General features: G+C 45.5%; 1 protein-coding gene across 1 annotated transcript in view; it reads right to left on the minus strand.

Annotated features, from left to right (window-relative positions):
• Nucleotides 1-204: 204 nt before the first annotated feature.
• Nucleotides 205-22470, minus strand: part of srbd1 (S1 RNA binding domain 1) — a 50918-nt gene continuing 28652 nt past the window's right edge. Inside the window, exons 15-20 of the mRNA XM_081724636.1 lie at nucleotides 22020-22102; nucleotides 12342-12448; nucleotides 10769-10936; nucleotides 10350-10499; nucleotides 3142-3326; nucleotides 205-1057 (exon numbers count right to left, since the gene is read on the minus strand). Coding sequence (XP_081580762.1) covers nucleotides 765-1057; nucleotides 3142-3326; nucleotides 10350-10499; nucleotides 10769-10936; nucleotides 12342-12448; nucleotides 22020-22102 — 986 coding nt within the window. The 3' untranslated portion in view covers nucleotides 205-764. The remainder of the gene's footprint in view (nucleotides 1058-3141; nucleotides 3327-10349; nucleotides 10500-10768; nucleotides 10937-12341; nucleotides 12449-22019; nucleotides 22103-22470) is intronic.

Consider the following 22470-nt stretch of genomic DNA (forward strand, 5'->3'; position numbering starts at 1 on the left):
TATTCTTTCCCAACCATAATAAACAGACAATAACAATATTCAACACAATAACAGATCCATAACAATCAAGCAAAATCTACAGGACTATCAGTTTCTCAGGATTAACATTAGGAGATTGGGAGTCTGCTTGAACAATCTATGTATTCCTGGGGACTAAAAACAAGTGCATGCAAAAAGGAATTGATATTAATCATTTCATCAAGCTCTGTAAAAAAATGTGTTTATTGTGGAAGGGCCATTTCACTGCAAAAAATGGTAAATATTCATGTCTGACAAATTGTAATGACCTTCAAAAATCTGACATACCTTATACATCACCATTTCTAAATACTGAAGCCAATTATTCTTACTACTCAGCAATTTCCTCAGCAATATGTGAGTTCAACATACAATCAAAAAACAATGTATACTTAGTCAAACATACAAACGCACATGAAAAGAAAACTCTAAGGAATTATACTTTATTTACAATGTTTTTTGGCATCTGTTTACAGCATCATTAGTTATCCCACAACCTCAAAATGTGAATAGAACCCAAACACAACATTAACTAAAGTGCTCTTCTGAGCTAAGCAAACTAATTGTGCACTTGTGTACTGGAACTTCTTGGTCCATATTGTGCGGTTATTTTAAAGAGATTAGGAATGTGGTTCAGATTAGGAATCTGTGGTTCAGATTCCCAAATCTCAACATTTAAGAGCAGAATGGCAACCTTTTCTCGCCGCTATGCAGTTTTCAGAGATTTTTGTGCGATCCGAGGACCCTTATCTGAGAACCCTGATGAGGTCCAAGGTGATGCGGCTTCGCTGAATATCCACGTCTAAAACCCGGACTTCGACCCGTTCCCCTGGTCCTAGTGCTAGATTCCTGCACCTCTGGTCAGCAGGCAGTTTATCCGGGGTGATGTAGCGCTTCGGGATGAGGCCTGATCGGCCCACTCCAATGTCCACGAACGCCCCGAACAAAGCTGTGTTCTCCACACGCCCTGTTAGAACGGTCCCCGTATGGAGGTCACTCATGGACACGATCCCTTGCTTGAAGTCCGCTTTCTCAAAGTCTAAGAGAAGGGAAGAGGACGAAGAATAAGTGGAAAAGGGATGAAAGAAAGGATGAAGGAACAGAGAGAACAATTCCATGTAAACATGAGTTCAAGCTTCAGTAGCCTTCTAATTGTCTAGAACTTCCCCTCTACCTGAAATGATCTGTTCCACGTCAAAAAAAAAACTGCTGACCTAAGACGCGCACAAACCGACATTACAAATAGGATGAGAAAAAAAAATGACTTCAAACAAATGAAATTACCAGGCCTAATACCAACAAACTGCTCTGTGCCCCCTCTCAGAATCAATTTTGTCTCTTCTGAGGAGACTTTCTTTGGGAGAGACTTTTAGATAAACATGGTCTCTCTGCAGGCTCTCTGTGGTCCAGGAAACATTCATCTCTGATTATTCCTATCCGGGACACCTCACCTAACGTGCGGTTCACATGGCAGCTATTTTTACAGCTGGCGATGGCGCGCAACCTCATCAGGCCTCCAAGCAGGGGGAAGTGAACCTGCAATCTCCTGATGGGAAAGCCTGTGGCCCAGCCACTGCACTACACCGGTCCCTGACCCGCAGAGCGCAAGTGACACACGGCTGCCCTGAGACACGTCACGGGCCCCGCCGAGATCGCCACGGTAGCATGCATCGCAATAAATAATGCTAATGCATACAGTTACAGAACATTCGTATGCGAAACAAATCCAGATAAATTTGAAAAATGAGAAACATTTGTACTGGAATGGGCAGTATGCTTCACATTCAAGCATCTGCCCCTATAAATATTCAGGTCTACAATACAACCCTCACCTCAAGCACCTAGAAACAAAACGTCCTTGTCAGGGTTCCATGGTTAAATCCACCCAAATGAACAGTGTTGTCATTACCCCACATATGGAAATATAAAAGTCTCCCCACTGTCAAAAAATTCCTTGATGTATCCACGCATTGATCAAATACTGCTCACAATCATAGGAAAGCTTGGGCTGATCTAGAAAGTCAATTTCCTAGCTGCTCTGAGCTGGCAGAAACTGAAGTGATGACAGTTGCTATGCTGGCAAACAAAAGTCTAGGAACTAAGATTATATACAATATTAAGTTTCCAACATGTCTTACTGTTTTACATGGGCAGCAAAATATTAGATTGTTAAAGAATCACATATGGTGCCCTACAACTCGTTCTAAAGTGAATTATACTTTACAATGGCCGTAAAAAAACAAACAAACCAAAAAACAAACAAAAAACCTGCTTAAAGGTTTACTCTGTATCAAGTCTACGTAAAAGCCATGATGGCATTAATATCAATTATTATCCTGCTGGCTTCAAAGAACATAATTATCATCATCACCGCATTATTGTCCACTGCGCTAGCAAAACGTTGTCCTCTCACATGACTGAGGGTAATGTTAAACCAGGATAGGCATTTGTTGTTCACATGGTTTTATTCCCGTAGTGAAAGTGGCTGTGGGCTCTCTCCACTGTGAGCGCATTATTCTCTGTAAGCAGGCCTTTCTCCCATTAATGATATATCTGTCGGCAGGGCTGCTTTAATAACTCGGGTCTTCCCCCAAATTACATGGCGAGACTTCAAACGCTTGGAGCACCGCCCAGATCTTGCACTCTGGGGAGAGGAGCAGACGAGCATCCAGAAAGGCGAGTGAGAGAGAGAGACAGAGAGAGAGAGACAAAGAGACTGAGAGAGACAGACAGGAGACACAGGACTCTCTTTAATCTGTCTGAGTTATGGTCATATGGGAGGGAAAGTCCTTTGGTCTTTGAGAGCTGTGAGAGTTTTTGTGTGCATGTGTGTGTGCGTGAGAGGGAATATTTGCTGAAGAGGTGCTGTGGTGCTCCGTGAAGTAGCACAACTTCTAATGACCGTTGTTAGAAAATGATTTCACAGTAAACCATAACATGGCACTGCCACGCAATAAAAGTAAACCTAATTTCTGAGTGTTAATGAAAGTTTTAATGTGCATATAGGCTGTGTTCTGCTGTTCATCTCAGTAAGCCTCTCGGTGAGTTCACCTACCAATAGATATTATGAAATCAATAGCTTCACCAAATACCCCGCAGATCAGAATGCTGTTTCCCACTTACCCTGACGGATGTCAAAACCAGGCGGCTGGGTGAGGCCATCCACGATAAGCTGCAGTGTCTCGGGGCATGTGTTGAGAGACTGCGCCAAAGGCTCCAGGCCACGGTTCCCAACGCAGCACTCAACCCGCTGCCGGAGCTGAGCACTGCCCAGCTCCTCCGAGCCACCACCGATCTGGGACAGGAACCTGGAGGAAGAGCCGGCAAACGGCACAATTACACAGACAAGCAGAACGAGGAATTAGCTGACGGGGTGCACAGAATGACAGAAGCAATGCAGCGCAGATGGGTGCGCTCACATTAGAGGCCGTGTAATGTGGCAGGGAAGTCTCAGGGTCTAGGGGAGGCGCTGTCTTAATAAATGGCTTTTTAATAGACTTCCCCAGAGGCCAGCGCACATGGTGGATATCCCACAGACGCAACATAGCCTGGGGCCGGATGGCTGAATTGCAGAGAGGAGGAGAAGAAAAGAGGAGTGGAGGTGAGACTAATTATGCCCTAAATCCTGATCTCCAGGGTCCCAAAGCTGAAGACTCTGTCTCTTTCCATAAATCAGATTTCTTAGCAAGTATATTAAAAAAGAACCACTGGTGGAGCCTCAAACCAAGGCCCAACATAACACATCCAGCAGACAGGAGGGCTACCCTCATTCCAGCCCAGCAAACACAACCTGACACACACACACACACACACACACACACACACACACACAGATCCTTTATCAGCTGTTCAAAGTGGTTCATACACACATTTTATAGATATATATATATATATATATATATATATATATAATTATTATTCCGCTACACAGCCACACCCTCATCCATACCCACATAGATCAGCCATAGCATTAAAACCACCTCCCTAATATTGTCTAGGTCCATGGCTGAAACTTTGCTTTGAAAACTAGTGGGGGCAAGAATTCAGACCAGATGTTGCATTCAATTCAGATGCCCCTCACATTCCGTTTAAGAAATCAAGTCCTCGGGAACGCACGTTTACTGAAACTTAAGTTGCGAGGTGGGCCTCGTTTTTCTGGCACGTTCAGTGAACTAAACAGCAAGCCATCTCTTGGTTTCTCCAGTGTACAGCTAATTACCATCTCTGGCAAAAGAGACAGTCGAGAACTCCTACAGTACTCCAGACTCCAAATTCCTCCGACTGAGCATCTACAGGATGTTCTGGAAAAACTAGTCTGATCCATGAAGAACACCTTCAAAGGTCTCGTGGAGCCCAGTGATTATGATCATAATGCGTATTAGCATTAGTGGTGTTATTTGCTCAACACTTAAATATTGTCAAACGATGTCTACTCTTACAAGTGGAAACGGATGTTCGACGTCTCCCTTGGAGACAGAGATGACTACAGACAAATACAACCGTGATGGAAGTCAGCAAACTGACCGCGCTCCAGACGAGAATAAATATCCAAGATGGGGGCATGCTTACAGAAAAAAATACAACCCTGAAGGCCCTGAAGTCTGCTAAACAAAGGAGTGGATCACGAACATGTCCTGGACAACACATCGCCTCATCATGCTCCATGCCTACTGGCTAAAAAAACTCCCACCCAAGCCGGCTAACACAAGGCACTGCAATAAGAGCCAAACATGATCTAACTTCAGGCCAATAACCTGCCTGTTCACAACATGAAGGCTCCTCTCAGGAATACTACCCAGCAAGCTGAATGCACATGAGTAAAAGTACACAAGTACTACCCAGATTAGGCCTGTTTACACCGCCGGAGGCTGAAAGCACCATCTACTGGCGGACGGAGTTGTCCGCCAGGATTCCAAAACCAGACAGAACAAGCTAAGTGTTGTCTGAATGGTCGAGAAGAAAACATTAATCAATGTCACATACCCAAAACCCAAGTGGACACTTGAATGCCTGACCCTGTAAAAGTCAATAAGGGTCTTCATCCAGAACTCAATGGAACACTGGAGGACAACACTGGACGCCAACTCAAAAACAATTGCGCAACTGCCCACAAAGTTGGGTATTTACCAAGGACATGCAGTACCCCCATAGACTCACTGTTCCACCTGACCAGGATCTAGAGCAAGGACATTGGAATGTCGTTCAGGCTGGAGAGGTGTGTTGGTCAATAGTAAAAAGTGGAAAAGTGATGAGGACAGAGGGAATTAATCTACCACATATAATGGAGCCGGAGTGGCAAACCAACTAGACATTGTGACTGTAGATAAAGAGCAGAAATCAAGAACTCTGGAGCGATAGAAAGATCCTAAGGAAGGAATATGAAAAGCTGGAAAAATACCACGTACTGAAAGAAGAAATAGAGAGAATGTGGAAGGTTAAAACCAAGGTTGTCCCAGGGGTGATAGGGATACTTGAGGAAGTGACCCCAAAGCTGGAGGACCTGCAAACTCCCAGGCTGCTGGCAGAAGCCTGAGTGTAAGGAAAAGATATGACCACCCACTGGAAGGGTGAGAGGAACTCATTTTTTATATCACTGAAGAAGATTCCAGGGAGTATTTTCAGTGTACTCTAGTTAAAGATGAAGAGGTGGTAAAAATTGCTGTGTAGTATACAAGGTTTCCAAAGAAACAGGATGTACTGAACAGAGCTCCTCCATCAGTTGTGCAATCAAACTGCTTCTGAAGCTGTAGGAGGTGAGACCAGTTTAAATACCACTTTTTAAATACTTAAAGGTTTAAGTAGAAGTTTAAAAACTGAAATTTTACTACCGCTGTCTCTTTCTCGAAACACACACACACGCACGCACGCACACACGCACGCACGCAATTGGTTCAGCTTTTATTTCAAATCCTTATATATTTCTTTTCATAGCTCATTTTTCTTAAGTCTTGCTGTCATATCGAACAAGTCTTAAAAAGGGGCTTAAGAAATGTTGAGCGGACACATGCACACAACCAGGGGTGTGTGTGACAGCGGGGTTGCTGGGAGCGAGTGGGAGCTCGACATGTCCAGAGGTGGCTTTGGAATGTGGGACTTCGGGGCTCCGCTGGAATGTAGTGTAGGGGGGACTGGCTGCTGAGCCAGCCTGCTGATGGATAGCCATTGCTGTGGCATCCTGACGCCAGCTAGCCAGTGCAGCTGTCCTCAGTGTGACTGACAGGACAGGTGGGTGCAGACTCCGCCCACTTCCTGCAGTATACGGGGACACATTTCCGCACGGACACTGAAATACTTGCGCAAAAACCCACACACTACCACACAAACATGCAACATGTTTTTTCTATCTTCTTAAGGCCCCACATTTATAAGTTGCTCAAGTGCTGTGGCTAAAAATTATTTTCTTCATCTTTCACTGCTTCCCCAGAATACATGAATGGCTGATCCGGACTGTGGAGTTGGGGTGTAAATGAACACTGTATGTGCCAATGGCAGCTGTGCATGATGATGCCAGTTCCCCAACTATTGCACAACATATAATTTGTAAATGATTATCACAGTATTTTTGCCTCTTTGATAATACAGAATGCTGCAATATCTCTCTGTGATTGCCCGGTTCAAGCTCAAGACAGTTGCCTTCATATGACCAGACAAATGTAAATATGTATTAGTCAAAACGAAGGCCATTCTTTAACCACATCACATCAAGTGGTCCCCAAAGTGTATACTGAAGGGATCTCACAAGTCTCGCATGAAGCAGCAGAAATCGCATCCTGGATGCTTTCCACTCACTTCACCTCTACGCAGAACTGTTCCACATTTCTATCACTTCCCCCCCCCCCCCTTTTGCTTTTTTTATGTTCCCCTTTATTAAAACGATGTGTCACGCTTTATGGCATCCAATATAATCAAATTAAACAGGAATTAATTAAGACTTTCCTCATGAAATGTCTTAAAACGTGTCAGTGTAACATGTACGGTATTAGGGCTTTGCTAATCACTAACAGGAAAAACAGGAGTTCTGAACACTGCAGGTGTGACTTCATGCTTACTTTATAATCACTAACAGTTCACCAGCAGGCCTGGGTCCACTGAAATGAAAAATAATCCATGTCTTTGCTTATCCCTTTGGTCTGTGAATTATGAGGTGGTGAACATGGAGAAGCCAAACCTATATAGAGAGTTCTGATGTGTCTCTCAGGTCAAGTGTGCTATAGTGGGCTCTGTCCGTAGTTCAGGTTCTGCTCTGAGTTGCATGGGAGGTGCTACACACAGCATCTTCACACCTGGATCAACACATCGACCACTGATCCAAGATCAGTTCGTCAGAACACCTTCAATTTAACTCGTTCAATCTAGCCCAACCCCAAGCTGAGGTGAAGGCAAAATCAAGCCTGCACAAAAGTAAGGATCACATTCTACTCCTGCTCTACGTTTACCTTCCCTGAAAATCAACCACACGCACGCACGCACGCACGCACGGGCCTGCACACATCCTCCCCTGCGACCGCCAAACCACGTCTGCGCTGTTCATAAGAGCCTCTGTGGAGCACAGGAGCCTGTGCGGCGAAGGGCAGGGCAGCGGGGCCCCGGGGCCGCGCTCCGGGTGATTTATGAAGAGCCCGCATGCGAGTGCGGCCCATGGGCCGGGGGCTCAGGTTTCCCCCTGGTGTGTTTGTGTTTTGGGGGTGGTGGTTTGGGGGGTCTGGGGTTTGACGGAGTAGAGCGCAGTGGAGCTTCTCCAGCAGGCCCTAATGAAAAGCAGCTCGGCTGGGAAGTGGCACGGGGTGGGGGGTGGGTTTGGGCTCTGCTCCCCACGGGCCCCGCGACAGAGCCTCTCCAGATGCAGCCACTGGGAGCTCGTGGCTAGCTGCCCTTTACTCACCCGAGCCGAAGCCCTGGCGTCGGCGTGTGTGGCAGAAGCGCTCTGCTCTCTGCTGATGCACTGCCTGACAGGAAAAGGAAGCACACTTATCTGTCAATTTGCAACTTACTTGCTTAGTAATAATACAATAAAAGAGATCCATGTTTTTAGCCATTATTCTACACGAATCCTTGTTTTAATCCAAATATTTTTCTGCATCATCTGTTTTTGCCTTACCGATAGCTACACAGTGATAAAGTTCTGGTATGGCCACTGACGGTCTGACCAGAGCAATTTTCTTCACATTTACATTCCCAAACACATGCTAAAACAAGGTCAATAATCTCATATCTCATGCGGTGATTCAAATAATCTATTCATATGTAGCCATTTGAATGCTGCCCACATTTCTCATGGGGGTGCCTCAGTAGAAACCAATATATAGCCACCTCTGGCACACAAGTCTGTTCCTTTAACCAAGTCCACACCTTCAGGGGGTCAACAGCACAGCATTTGTATACATACGTGTTTGTGTGTGCATGCGAGCAAGCGTGCGTGCGTGCCTGCGTGTGTGTGCGTGCGTGTGTGTGTGTGTGTGTGTGTGTGTGGGACATGGTTCCCAGTGGTAAGGCTAAGGGTATCAGGTTCATCACATTAGAGCAACATGATACACCATTACCGCCTGCTGGCCCACGCTCCTCGAAGCAGCCATGGCGCAGCAATCACTCCCACTGTAGGGGAGGGTGGGCGCATGTCCGCACAGGCACAACATGTGTCTGATTTCAGCCTCCTGTTCTCCTGTCCGCACCAATATCAGGCTCCCGCGCGGCCCTGCGAACAGCCCCCGTCCCTGGGGCCGAGCGGCTGGAGCGCCGGGACGCTTTGCGCTGGATCACGAGCTCACGTTAACCATTTTCTTTAAGTGGCAAGGCGAAGGCCGAGCGAGGGAGAGGGAGAGACGGAGGGGCCGTCTGTGTCCAATAACGTCGGGGAGAATTAAGGAGAGCGAGTGAAACACAGAGCGAGCGGGACAGAAGAAAAGACTGATGAACGCAGCGCAGAAATGGGCTGCAGATTGTTGGGAATCTGTCAAGCTTGTCACCGTCGTTATAAAGCCATCGTTCAGACGACCTGCTCGCATCATTAGGCCTCCGCTTCCACCGCCCGGCCAGCGCTTGGCCCCGCGTTCGGCACACTTTATTAGCAACACCCCGAATTCCACCCTCGCCCCCCGGAAACCCTTGTTTTAAGTCCGCTACATTAGCCGGGGCGCAACGTTACTAGCTCGGCACCGCCGGTGGCCGTGTTTAATCAAATCCTGCTTTTCCAAGAAAAATAGGCCAGCGCTCACACTGACAATCGGAGTCTAGCAGAACATCCATTAGCGCAGCATTTGGTAACGATAGAGTGTGTCGATAATGCAGGGAACTGCAAGGGAGGCTTTTCTGCCTGGTTTAGTGGGAAATGAAGCTGAACGGAGAGAAAAGAAAACAAACAGAAGGAGTAGAAGAGGGAGGATATGACAGGGTGATTATTCCCCCTCTCCATGCCCCTAAGTGGCTTTATTAGACCTCTAACCCCCACAGACGCCTCTGACGACAGATCAGGCTGAGCGCGGCTGGACCGGCGCGCACCCCACGCCGGGGAACAGCAACGGTGTACGTTACCGTAAGCTTGAATTCTGCTTCTTAAAAAAGAGAGAGAGAGACTTGGTGAGTTTTTTTGGATTAATCCATAATGAGAAAATAATTTCCATAATGAAAGCAGATGCATTGCCAGAATAAACCATATAGTCAATTTCATTCCACACCACGAGCATCTACCAGTATGTCGGTTCTGGGTTACATCATCCATCCCTAAAGCGCGCACGCATTAAATACAGGCCTACCAAGTAAAATAGTGAACCCTCTGGAAAAAAAGCAGGGTTCTGGGTATAGAAAGTTCTTTCCCTAAACCAGAGATTGAACAATTCTGCATACTCAAAGCGCCAGCATTGTCTGCTTAATTCACATTCGGCTCGTCAACGTCCCCCTGACACACACACGTTCGACTTGACTTGCAGCTGTCCTGCATCCAAATCTAGGAGCTTCCGCACAGACGCAGCCCCTGGCAACGGACGTTACAAGTGTCAGACAGGAGTAGTCTAAACAGGCTGGATCAGCACAGCTGCAGCCAAAGCTCCCATTCACAGCCACAGAGTCCTCAGCACATGCTCAGTGCGCTTTTCGGATGAGCGGCGGCCACGACGACAGTCCTCGCACATCCGCACGTGCACGCGCATACACACACACACGCCCAGATGCCACCACTCCATTTATGCGGATGTGCCAACCGTCCCCGTGTCCGCGTACACACACGCACGCACATGCACGCACACACGCACGCACACACAGCAAATAACCAACAAACTGTTACTAAGAGGAATGTTCTTGTAAGCATATGGGACATTAGAGTGGAGCTTTGCTCTGACCTCATGGCCACGCTGTAGGACTCTGGGTGGATGCACGTTTGGTCCAGAGGGTTAGGCTGGTTAGAGACGCCAGCAGAGCTTTTAGATTTGCTCTTCTTGGCTGCTGGTGTCTTAGCAGGTGCAGAGTCTGGGTCGCCACCTGAGCCATGGCTAGAGGAGCAAGAGAAGACAGAAGCTCTGTTTAGTAGTAGGAAATTAAATACGAGAACAAAGGATGACAAATTAACAGACACACTGACATGTTCACCATCCAACTTATCCTACCGTATTTTTAAGTCACATTTTGTTATACAGACTAATCGATGTAGATAATTTATGCCAATTTGCATTTGCGTAAACATTTACATATAAATTGGCAGAACGATGCCAGGGCAGAACCAAAATTCTACGAGATGACGGAGGACCCACGGCTGTGGTACCTGCGCACGCTCTCCGGGTTGATCCGCACGAAGCCGGCACACTGCTGGAAGCTCTTGGGGCCAAGACCTTTGACCAGCTTCAGCTGCTCTCGGTTGAGAAAGGGCCCGTTCTTCTCCCTCCACTGCACTATGCCACGCGCCCGGGCAGCGTTCAGTCCAGCCACGTGCCTGCCAAAGACACAACCGGCCACTCGCAAAGCTTCACAAAGGACGAAACCGCTTCCCTCCCGTCTACGTCACCCACGGTAACCTTTTCAGCAGTTACTGTAAATTGCCTCCCCACCCATTTTCTAAATCCTTAGAACATGCATTGCGATGGCGCTTCGAATGCTCGTGAACACTCGGTAGGCAATGACCTTTAACGGCTTTTAAGATTTAAAAGCCTGCTTGTTTTTAGTATTAGTCATTGGCTCACATGTCAATAACCCCCTTTCACCTGAGTGAAGGACTGTACTTTGAAAGTCCACCCAAGAGCATGGAAATTCTACTTCATACCACTCTGATCCTTACATTTTCAGGTGTGAAAGATTAATACAAATACAGAGAACATTTTCCAGAGTTACCGAAAGGTTTCCCCAAGATCTCATAATCTCTGTGACCTTTTCATACAAAACAGGCAGGCTTTGAACGGGCCTTGGTGACATGGTAGGAGCAATTTAAAGTGACAGCTCTCCCCAAAAGCAGCTACGTAAACATAGTATGTCATCACTTATAAATAAGGACTGAGCACTGGAAGCGTGAACATGTCGAGAGTGCGCTTATGGAGTTCTGGAGTGCAGAGCTCATTTAAAGTCAGGTAAACAGATGACCTGATCTCTGCAGGCCTCATACTTGACCACTTCTGGCCTGTGACATAATAATAATAGTTTTCAGATCCAGTACGATGAGTCTGGCAACCCCCTGTAAAATCAATGTTTCAACACTGTACATTTAATACTCGTTTTCTAATGGATGGTGCAGTGTGTGTATCATTACGTGTGTGTGTGTGTGTGTGTGTGTGAGAGGCGCACAAAAATGACGCCTTGACTAATATTTCTATGCCATTTAAACTTTAGTACCTTCAAACACATCTCCATGGGTACAAGGCAGGGCAAAGAGCCTGTTTGTCAAAGTCTGGTTCAGGATTTGAGTCCACATGCACAGGTTCATGTATTGTGTATAGAATAAAGCACCATGTTCATGTACCACACGAGCGCGTGTGCATGAGGGAACACTAAACGTAAGAATATGAAAACGTCTACTTGTGAGAATCTCTGTAACTGAAGAATCCTACCAAAATTGGTGTGGGTGTGGGTGGGGGTGTGTGAGTGTCTGAAAAGAGGCATTCTGAGTAAAAGCTATTTGGCTCATGTGCGAGTGTACGTGAGAACATAATTGTGTAAAATGAGTGTGTGTGTGTGTGTGTGAGTGAGAGGGTGTGTGCACGTGCGTGTGCATGCATGTAGGTGTGTACGATGGCAGTCTGGCTTGGCCTGAGTGGGGTGTCAGACTAAACAGAGCACTGAGCAGTAGTGGGAAGGCGAGTGTGTAGTTGCCATGTCGTGACTGATCCTGGAAACTATTTGGCTTGTACCTCATCAGCGTCTCGGAGCAGATGTTGATGTCCACTCCCACGAAGCTCACACACTCCTGCACCACGCCATCCAACGCTGCTCTCAGCAAACTCTGCGACACGTCGTGCTGGAAAGGGCGACCAACCAGATTTTACGTGTGTGTGTGTGTGCGCGCGCGCGCATGTGAGTGTGTTCATGGGGAGTTCAACTTTTGTGGTCTTGGATCAAAAGAATGTAGAAGGCATGCGCAGTATTTCGAGTTGGCTAATTAGACCTACACATGTTTACGTATGCGTAACAACAAGCAACTTCAGGAGGCAAAAATATATTTCCACAATTACACACTCTAGTTACCAATTATTAACTCGACAGATGAGCTTTGAAGCAGGAGAGTTTTCCGAGCTCCATTAATTGCTATCAAAGTCATGTTGCAAAAACAAGACTTTTCATCAGGCCACTGTTGTGTCAGTGGTGGTTAGCTCCAACCCTGAAGATCTTGTGGTTGTAGTGTTGGTCTGAGAGAAGAGACAATGAAAGCATTAGAGTGCGGATGGCTTCGCCTCCAGAGAGACGGAGAGCAGTTCGCGGCCTGTTTTCATTGGAACGCGCCTGTGATGCTTCAAAGCCCACTCGCAGGGCTTTTCCATTAAGCGCAGGGAATTGATAAAGTTAATCCAACCGAACTTTTCACACTTTGGAGGTGGTTTTTATTTTTATTTTTTATTTTTTAATGGAGATGGAATTCAAAGGGAAGAAAAACCACAGAGTAGAATCCAAAACTGACAAAAATTAGGAGCAAGTGAGGAATTCTGATCGGCCTTTCTACTGCACAGGGACAAGTAACCATATGGAAGGTGTTACTGTTGTTAAAGTCCCAGCAGTAGAGGGGCAATCCATTTCTTTTTTTTTTTTGAGCCGCCCCAAAATGTTCTCTGGACACTTCCTGTACTGAACCAGATGACCTGAGGCAATGGGTCCACATACAGAAGGTACACAGGAAGCCTAGGCTTCATCAGAACACACGCCGTTTAAAAGCACACCAACAAGTCGCGTTACTCAACAACGTGCCACTTGAAGTGGAAAACTTCAGCCCCACGTCATGCATGTCATCGCAAAACGCATCAGTGGTTATTTAGGAAGTCCGCAGTTCCTAAATGACTTCATCACTTGCTCTGTGTACAACTCATAGAAGTCTTTTGATGAAGTGAGTCTCAGAGCACACACGGCTCGATTAAAGATACTCAGATGCCCTCAAGCTAGCGAGAGCGGCAAAGGGGAAGATTTAGCACTGGATCCTGTAATCACCCCTTTCATGTGGGGCAGATCCAACAGAAGTAACTTTCATCAGAAGGGTGGCACCACAGCCCTGGAGACAAACGATGCGTGGAAGTGTGCCGGTGGAGAATCTATTACCAATCTGTGTATTTTGGTCCTCAAACGTTGCCTGAGGGTTCGGTTGAGCGTAATATTGTGTTTGCATGAATACAAATCCACTTTATTAAACAGAATGAGAAACCTGTGGCCCTTTCACAACTAACATAATATACACATTCAGTTCCCAATGCACACGCACACACATGGTCACGGACCAACGCAGGAATGGGCAAGAATAATAAACAAAGACACAGACAATATATTTTTTCAAGTATTTAGACGCTGTGGTTTACTCTGAGTGGGTGTTTATTAGCTGAATGGAAGTAATATGGATTGAAAACATGGCAGACTTGCATGTTAAGGCAAGGGTGGAAATATTATATGTCCAGCTTCTCAGTATCAGACTTACATAGTGGAGTTCTTAATGTGAGGCGGAGAAATTCCAAAAAGAACACACAGCAGAGGTTATATTATGTTTAGTGATTAGTTATCAAATACTTGAGATTTTATTCTTTGGGTTCTCTTCCAATTTGGGTCTTTCACTGGTAGCTAAACAACATTCAATCACCAAGGCTGACTGATGGCATCCCAACACGATAATGGTTCTTCACATTAGCTGTATGGCCGTACAGTGAGCAGTGCACGGAGACTATGAACACACGCGCATGAAAACAGACAGAAAAGCAGGATGGTCTTAGCAACAGATGTTGCTACAAAAATACAAAGACTAAAATGGCTCCTGAAAATATGTACATTTCCAATTGTTTCTTATGTACTTCTAAGCTTCAAACACCAAGACAAATATCTTGTGAACACTGGAATTTATCTCTTTGGAGCTGCTAAAAAGGAGTCATTGTGTATGCATGTACATGATGAAGCTAATAAATCTCATGCTGGTAGAGAACAAGCCCAAAATATATCTAGCTCCTAGTTCCTATTACTTTATGTATTGTATTAAGATATTCCATAAGTATTTAGCATAATGTCCCCTCTCTATTGTTACAAAAAAGGTCCAGATGTTTTAGCGCCCCATCTCAAAACTGCGCAAAACACCAAGTGATTACAGTGGGGTTCCAGAAGGTTCTCGGGGTCCCTGCACAGATGTCTGTAGACGACTGCAGTTAACTGGTGTGTGTTGATATTTGTGATGGCCGCGTTAATGGACGCAGTACGCTAGAAGGCTAGAAGTGGGGAAAAGCCAAATTCTAAAAGGTGCCGAGCAAGAGCAGAAACCCCAGTAAGTATAACTAGTGAGGAAAGACGTAAATGAACAGAGACACACGGCAGCTCTGTGACTTTGCACAGTGCGCCAAACAGGAAGGCTGGATGGATGACTGACCTCTTAAAGAGATCACTGAGCGCAACATTCTGACACTGACGGAGGATGCTCCCGTGCCACGACAAACAAATAATGCCACTTATGAAGGTAATCTTATCTTAGGACGAGACAAATGCTCATTCTTCACAGACTAGAAAATCCGACGGTTTGTCACACACTTCATTCTTGTATCTGCGCTTCTGTATCCGCTGCAGACCAAGCAATGGGTTTCATTTTCCCTTAAGTCTGTGATGCTATTATAATTCCATATTAGTCATTGTTTTTGGTCTGCAATAGCGACACTAATACCGTAGCACTAAAGAGGGAATCCGAGAGTTAAAAAAATAAAAGGTCTTAAGGACCATTTAATGCTATATGAGCTATAGCACTGTGTCTGGGGGTTACACCAGGAAACGGCAGTTGTCTACAGACACACAATAACTCCTAAAGAGGGGAATAATATGGGAAAATATTTAATCAGCATAACTGAGCCTATCTAATGGTACACAGCAGTGGAAAACACGTCTAATGTCATAAAGGTCATATAGGTGGTGTTCACACGAGAACTTTCATGTAAAGGGAAAGTGCCCATGTAAAATATCATCAAGCTGTCTCACACACTCCCACTGTAACCTTAGATGACAGTGATGCCAATGTGCTTTTGGAATGCATTAGACAAGAAAGACCGACACAAAGAGCGCAGAAGTGCTAAAGGTCGTTTGTGAGATATTTTTTTCCCCCCTTAAGTTTTTCCACGTGTTACAACACATTCACACTCACAGACACACACAGACGTACACACTTCTGTGTGTTTACTTCCTTTCATGGGCCCATGAACAGCTTGTGACCCACCTTAGCAATATCACACTCATCTCTGATACACTATCACTATTTGAGACCATTTTAGAGACCGCTTTAGAGAGAGTTTTTGCCAGTAAGTCACTGACAGCAGATCAATCCTTCAACACCCTCCAGGGACTTTCCACAAAGAACAACCAATATTTCTCAGTTCTTAACATACAAAAAGCTGCAGCTCTGTGATGTTGGGATGCAACCTGAGAAGTGTGTGGACGGCTTCCCATATAGTTGCGCCCTAACCCTGGGGTTAGCTTTTGACTACTTGGCAGCCGATTGGCTGCGCAGAGCCTCAGGCGCGGATGGAGCAAACGTTCTCACAGTCCCTGGGTAGACTCCGAGAGGAAGACACCCAGAAAGTGTCGCCTCCGGGCGCTTTGAGCGCCGGCTCAGGAATGCTCTCTCATTAGGACACCATCAATCACCGCAACCCCCAAACTATTTTTAAAGTCAGTTCCAGGGAGTTATGTGCGGCGGTAAGCTAATTTATGAGGTGGGACGCCCCCACTGTGAATATTAGCGCTCGCACACTGGGAGAAAAAACTCACTAGAACGGCGCACAGTTGAGCAAGGGAACGCCGGTGATCCGTGTCTGCTGGTGGGCCGGCTGCCACTGCTCGGTCAGGAGGACAAAAATGAAGACATTAAAGACGCATCACTCCCGAGCGAACAATGCCGCACGAGGGACTAAAAATAGACGCACGCTCTGGCGTGACACCTGTGGTTACGAAGCAGAAAGAAAGAAAAGAAAAAGACAAATTTGCTCCGCCTAATGAAGAACGCTTCAAGCACCAGCCCGTTGGATGGGCGCAAAAACTCTCTCCTATTCTGTTTCAGGGTCCTGGCCCCACTACATGCTGTGGCGTGGGCAGCATCTCCAGGCCAGCAGCTGGTGCTATGAACAGGTTAAGCTAATAGAACTAGACAGTGGGGCCCCAAAAAAAACAAAACAAAACAAAAAAACACCCCAAAAACCAATGTTCTTAAATAAATATTTATTTATTTATGTCCCCCCCCCCCTTACACCACAAACACAAATGCACGCATATGTGCATATACACGCACAAGCACATGCACGTGTACACATGCACGCGCCCTCTGTTCCTCATCCACAGTAGGACGAGAGGCTGACAGCTGAGCTTTGACATGGCTTTGCAGAGTGGCAGCCCTGAAGACAAAACAGCCCAAACTCAATTAGAGCATCTGGGAATATGGAGAGAAACATGGGGTGAGCCCGCAGAGCTTTTAAACACACAACACCCTGCCTGTCTCCTGTTTTCATAGACGCGATACACGAGATACATGAGAGACACTCTACTTCAACACCAAGTCACGCAATACAATCCCACCACTAACACAAACACCTACACTGTACACACTCTGCTCTCTTCTGCGCAAGCCGGTTTTGCTCTCTTTTACTCTCTCTCTTTCACACACACACGCGTGTACAAGCGCACGCGCGTGCACACACACACACACACACACACACACACACACACACACAGATTAAATTCAGGTGCGAGGTCCTGCTTGGCTTGGATGGGCCCCAGCGTCAGAACAAAGTGTTTCTGTCCACACTCAGGCCAGTTAACAGCTTTTTTGTGCAAAGCTGCCATTCTAAGATGTCAATCAGTGCCTCGCTCTCCCTTCCTTCTACCTCGCGCCCCAACGTGGATCTAACCAGCTGCAGGCTCTGAAAACACACTTCCCAGAGAGAGCTGAAAACACAAAAGATGTTTGACTGGGGGATCCCTTTACATGCCTCCGTAGCCTTTCCCTCTTGTGTAACCAGAGACCTGCACTTTCAGCAAAACATTAAAGGGCCAAATCCAGGAGAGCAGAAAACAGCTGAGCTCATCCTGACGGAGGCGAAATAAAAAGGGGAGAAGGGTTTACTACGGCCTGTCCGCCTTTCCCTACATCTCTCGAGGTCTGAAACTATGCCCGCCACGGCTCTGGAGCTGCCAAGAGCACAGCCTATACAGCCTATAGGTGGTGACGCAGGTCCATTTGTGCCACCGTCAGGACTGTATTATTATAATGAACTGTTACAATAGCCCGAACGGCGTTACTTCTCCTCATGCGCTTGCTTGTTGCTATGGTAGTCCTAGATGTTGACAGCTAGCTAGCCAGCCAGCAGTTATACACCGAAGAGAAAGAGTAAATCAGACATGCCAATGCAAGCGCATTTTTACTGCAAAGCAATTGTTAGAATTTACACATTAATGAATGACAAAGCACAGTGTAAGCCAGTGTTGTTTATGTCCAACTGCAGTTGCCATGCTAGCTATAAGCCTCAAACAGCGTTGGTCAGCACTGGCTAAGCATTAAGCTCTCTTCAGCCCCATGAGTCAGTGTGATATGATCGCTTCATATCAATATCTCTGCAGTGGTTTGCTTTATTTATTTCAATATTATCTCTGAAATGAGGAACGTACGGTTTACATTTATTCTGTATAATAATGTTAATAAAATGTTAATAAAAATCCAGCAACTAACAACGCTGGTAATCTATTTTTGGTAAAGTTATCGTCCTTGAAACAAAGGTTTTAAATAACTCCTAATACATTTATATCTACAGCAGTTCCTCAGACTATTCCTTGTTCCAGTACATGTTCTGCTATGGGTCTGTAAATGTAAATATTGCATCTGATTTTAAAACCATTTTAATTTGTACATTTTTAACATAAGAACATACAGTGATTACAATGTTAAATATCTCTGAATGTATAACTGGTAATAATAAATCAAGTCTTTTACACTATATTACTACTTTCCATTGATATCTGACATGCATATATAATACATTTCAAAGGGGTGCATCCAAAAGAAAGAATTGCTTAGCGGTCTACAATTAGTATTCACTAATATTACTGCCAAGATTATTCTACATGCATGTACTGCATGTTTGGGTGTATGATGTGTAGACTCCAATGTCAGTAGTTGTGAATGAAGCAAGCCTAGTACTGTGGCGTGCGTGGGAGACTGGGGTGGCTCTTTAATGGCCAAACCTAAAACTGTTCACCCATATTGTCCTCCTTTTGGGGTGAGGGGGTGGTGTGTGTGTGTGTTGGGGGGGGGGGGGGGGGGAGGATCCTGCCAAAATGAACAACATACAGACACAGTGCTGTACACTGTAGGAGTATGAGAGTGAAAAACCCCAGTGGGTCACTTTACAAATAAAGGTTAAGCCTGGACCTGCTACAAATATAAAACTTTACAGAAATCTACAACCACCACCACCTAGACCACCAAACAGAAACACTCACAATCCAACCTCGTTAATGAAGGGACTGCAGTGGGGATGAGTGTGTAAGCAAGAGGCAGAAGACATTAGAGAAGGGATAACAGAGTTCAGCAGAACGGACTGACTCCACCACTGGGGGGTTCACCAAAATGCTCAAAAGCCAAAACAGATCGGTTCACAGGGACAAAACAGCACTTAAAACACGTGAAAGGTGAACAACAAGCTGTTCCTTTTCCCACGCTACGCTAAGCCGGAAGCTATGCACCATCGCCACCATCAGTCAAACTCCCGTCAGTCACATCTCTGAGCCTCACTTCCCCCTCTGCCTGCGGGAGGAGATTCTGACAGTCCGCAAATCACAAAGATTCGTTAACAACAACAACAAAAAAAAAGAAAAAGGCAGCAGCTATTTAAGGGAGTGACATCATCGGCTTGGCTCAGCCTCGGCTCTTTTCAACCTGTGCTGCATTAGAACCTGCCTGAACACTGATGCGGGATCTCAGAGGATGTTCTCAGAGCCATTCCGTCATTCTACTGCCGTCCTGTGTCTGAACATCGAGCGGATGTCCTGCGCAGTCAGGCCTGTAGCTATAATGATGTGCTGACAGCAGTGATGGAGATCACATTCGAATGACTTACGCACTCTTATGTTGAGCATGTTTTGTATCATAATGTGGAGAATAGTTCTATCCTTTAAAAAAAAAAAAAAAAAAGGTTTTTTAAAAGCCATGTTAATCCCAACAAAATGCCTAAATATGAATTTATAAAATTGGGTTGTTTATAAAACTATGTTGTTTATAAAATGAAGCCCTAAAATGTACACAGACACAAAGGCACCATACTTTTACATAATGGATTTAAAATGTATACAAGTGTGTGTGAGAAAAAAAGAGATCAGAGCGTCCAAGAAAGTGACACTTCCTTTAATATCCAGGGCTGTATATGTGCACATGGGGCGTTTTCCCACACAAGCAGGCAGAACGGTAAAAGGTGCCCTCTGGGGCCTTTAAGCAGCTAGGGAATCTGTGGCCCCTCACTCTGCCCATCACTCACGGAGTGACAGCACACTTACATAAACCAAAATACAAGAGGTTCCACCTCCCCTGAGTGACTGACAGGTCGCGAGATTGACAGAAATACAGAGTTGTATTACAGACTAGTAATTTTAGACCGCTTTTCCAGATACACGATACACAAGAAAGAGGCAAAATAAAAAATTGAATGTGTTTAATTTGTTTAATTAAAAAGACATATCATAACAACTAAAATGCTAATTTTATCGACCTGTTAATAGAGAGCTTTCTGCAACAGACCAGCAGTAAATGCTTTGTGCTGCCTCTCAAAAGATGAAATGGTACTCGTACATGTCAAATGGGGACACAGAGGTCTTCTGCAAAAGTAACATGAGAATCGTCTTATATTGAGAACAGAAAACAACTGGTCCTCCACTGAGCTGGTGCACGCGCACGCACGAAGCCCCCCCACCCATCACTCAGCATGGCAGCGCTGGGCAGAGGCAGCTCGGGTTGCTTTCTCCCTGTCCAGATCATGTGACAGGGTAAATAAACGCTGGGTGCTGACAGACGGGTGTGTTTTCAAGGGATCATCATAACACTCACACACACACAGCGATAGAGCGTAACCCTCTATATAAGAGAGTAGACACTGGAGCACTACAGCACAGAGAGACTGTGAGGATGTGTATCTGTGTGCGTGTGTGTGTGTGTGTGTGTGTGTGTGTGTGTGTATGTGTGTGTGTGCGCACATACGCGCATGTCTGCAAATGATACTGTGAGCATCATATCTTAAAATGCAACAAATCTCAGCACTACACAGGTCATCAAATATTCTCTGTATATAAGAGGATGCAATATGTGCTTTTAAAGGGGAACAAAAATCAAGTTTTAGCCTAAAAGCTCTTTGCACAAGACATGAGTGCTTAGCTGAAATCTGCCCTTCAGTACCCTCTGAGCTTGTGGGCCTATGATGCATTTCAAACACTCTTGGTTTCCGTTCCCTTCGCTCGCTTGCAGACAGATTCTCAGTATGTTTTCCATCGCAAAAGAACTCTCAAATACAACACACACACACACACACACACACACACACACAGGCGCACACACTACAAGCTCCGAGACAGCGCACGCACACATTTTTTTCCCTCTGCATCGCCAGCCTTAGAACAACAAACTGTTTCTGCAGTGAACTAATCTGCATTTATTTTGCCAAGAGGTCCTCCAGAGTTGAAGGCCGTGTTTTGTAATAAAAGACTCGGAGGAACAAAGGAAGTGAACAGGCGAGCTCAGCAGCTACAGGGAAGCAGGCGCACAGAAACACAGGGGTGGATACCAGCCGTCCGGCTCGAGTCAACACACGATGCTACCGGCAAACGTAATTGAATTAATCGTGTCAGAAAAATGGATTACTCTTAATATGATGCAAAAAAAGCAAACAGACAGGAGACAGGATTAGCTCACCAGTCCAGCTGACTCCTGTTTAGAGAAGCCATTACTCAAAACTCAGACGCAAGCCAGTGCTGGACAGATGGTAAAATGCCCGGGATTTCTCTCTAGATTTGGACAGTTTCAAAGCAGTGCCAAACACACCATCCTGTAGACAACAATGGCAGACTGCATTCTCAACCGCTGACCAATTTGTTGACTGAATAATACTAGTACTGCTGTAGTGAGGCTAGATCGCTAAAGGAAACTGTAGTGCCTTATGGAATGAAGAGTAGGTAAACAACTGAGTTAATTATTTCTGTTAAATAATTCATTAGGTAAAATTAATTAAGGCTACATTCTAATATTTAACGGCATCGCGTATAGGCGCGCTCTTCACATATAGGTATGCCCAGGCTGTGTGAACGTGTCCATGACTATGAGTGACTATCATGTGACCAACCTGGTAAGTACCAATCCCAATATGTTTAGGGTCTATCTTCACCAGCTCAGCCAGAGGGTCCTGCACACGCCTTCCAATCGACACTGAGGGAAAGACAGACACGTTACATAAGCACGGCATTAAAGCGATTCTCTCCGTGTACAATATCGAGGTGGTGACGAACAAGTGAGAGGGAACCAGCTTCTCAGGGGAACTGCAAAGTGACTCCTTTAATGAATCTGCAGATCTGATTAGTCAGAGATTAGCTATGCAAATGACAGCCATGAAAGGTGTGTTCTAGGTGCTGCAAATTCTACATGGATCATTAATTACGCTAACAAACCTTACAGGTGATAACCAATTACAGAGCCATTACAGAGTGCCCCCAACCCCCAAACTATAAATGCACTTGGACTCACCATCAAGCAATAAGGAAAACAAATATTTATGACTAGATATATAATAATAAAGG

Source organism: Electrophorus electricus, chromosome 12, assembly GCF_041902795.1.
Source record: "Electrophorus electricus isolate QZ-2024a chromosome 12, ASM4190279v1, whole genome shotgun sequence".
NCBI lineage: Eukaryota > Metazoa > Chordata > Actinopteri > Gymnotiformes > Gymnotidae > Electrophorus > Electrophorus electricus.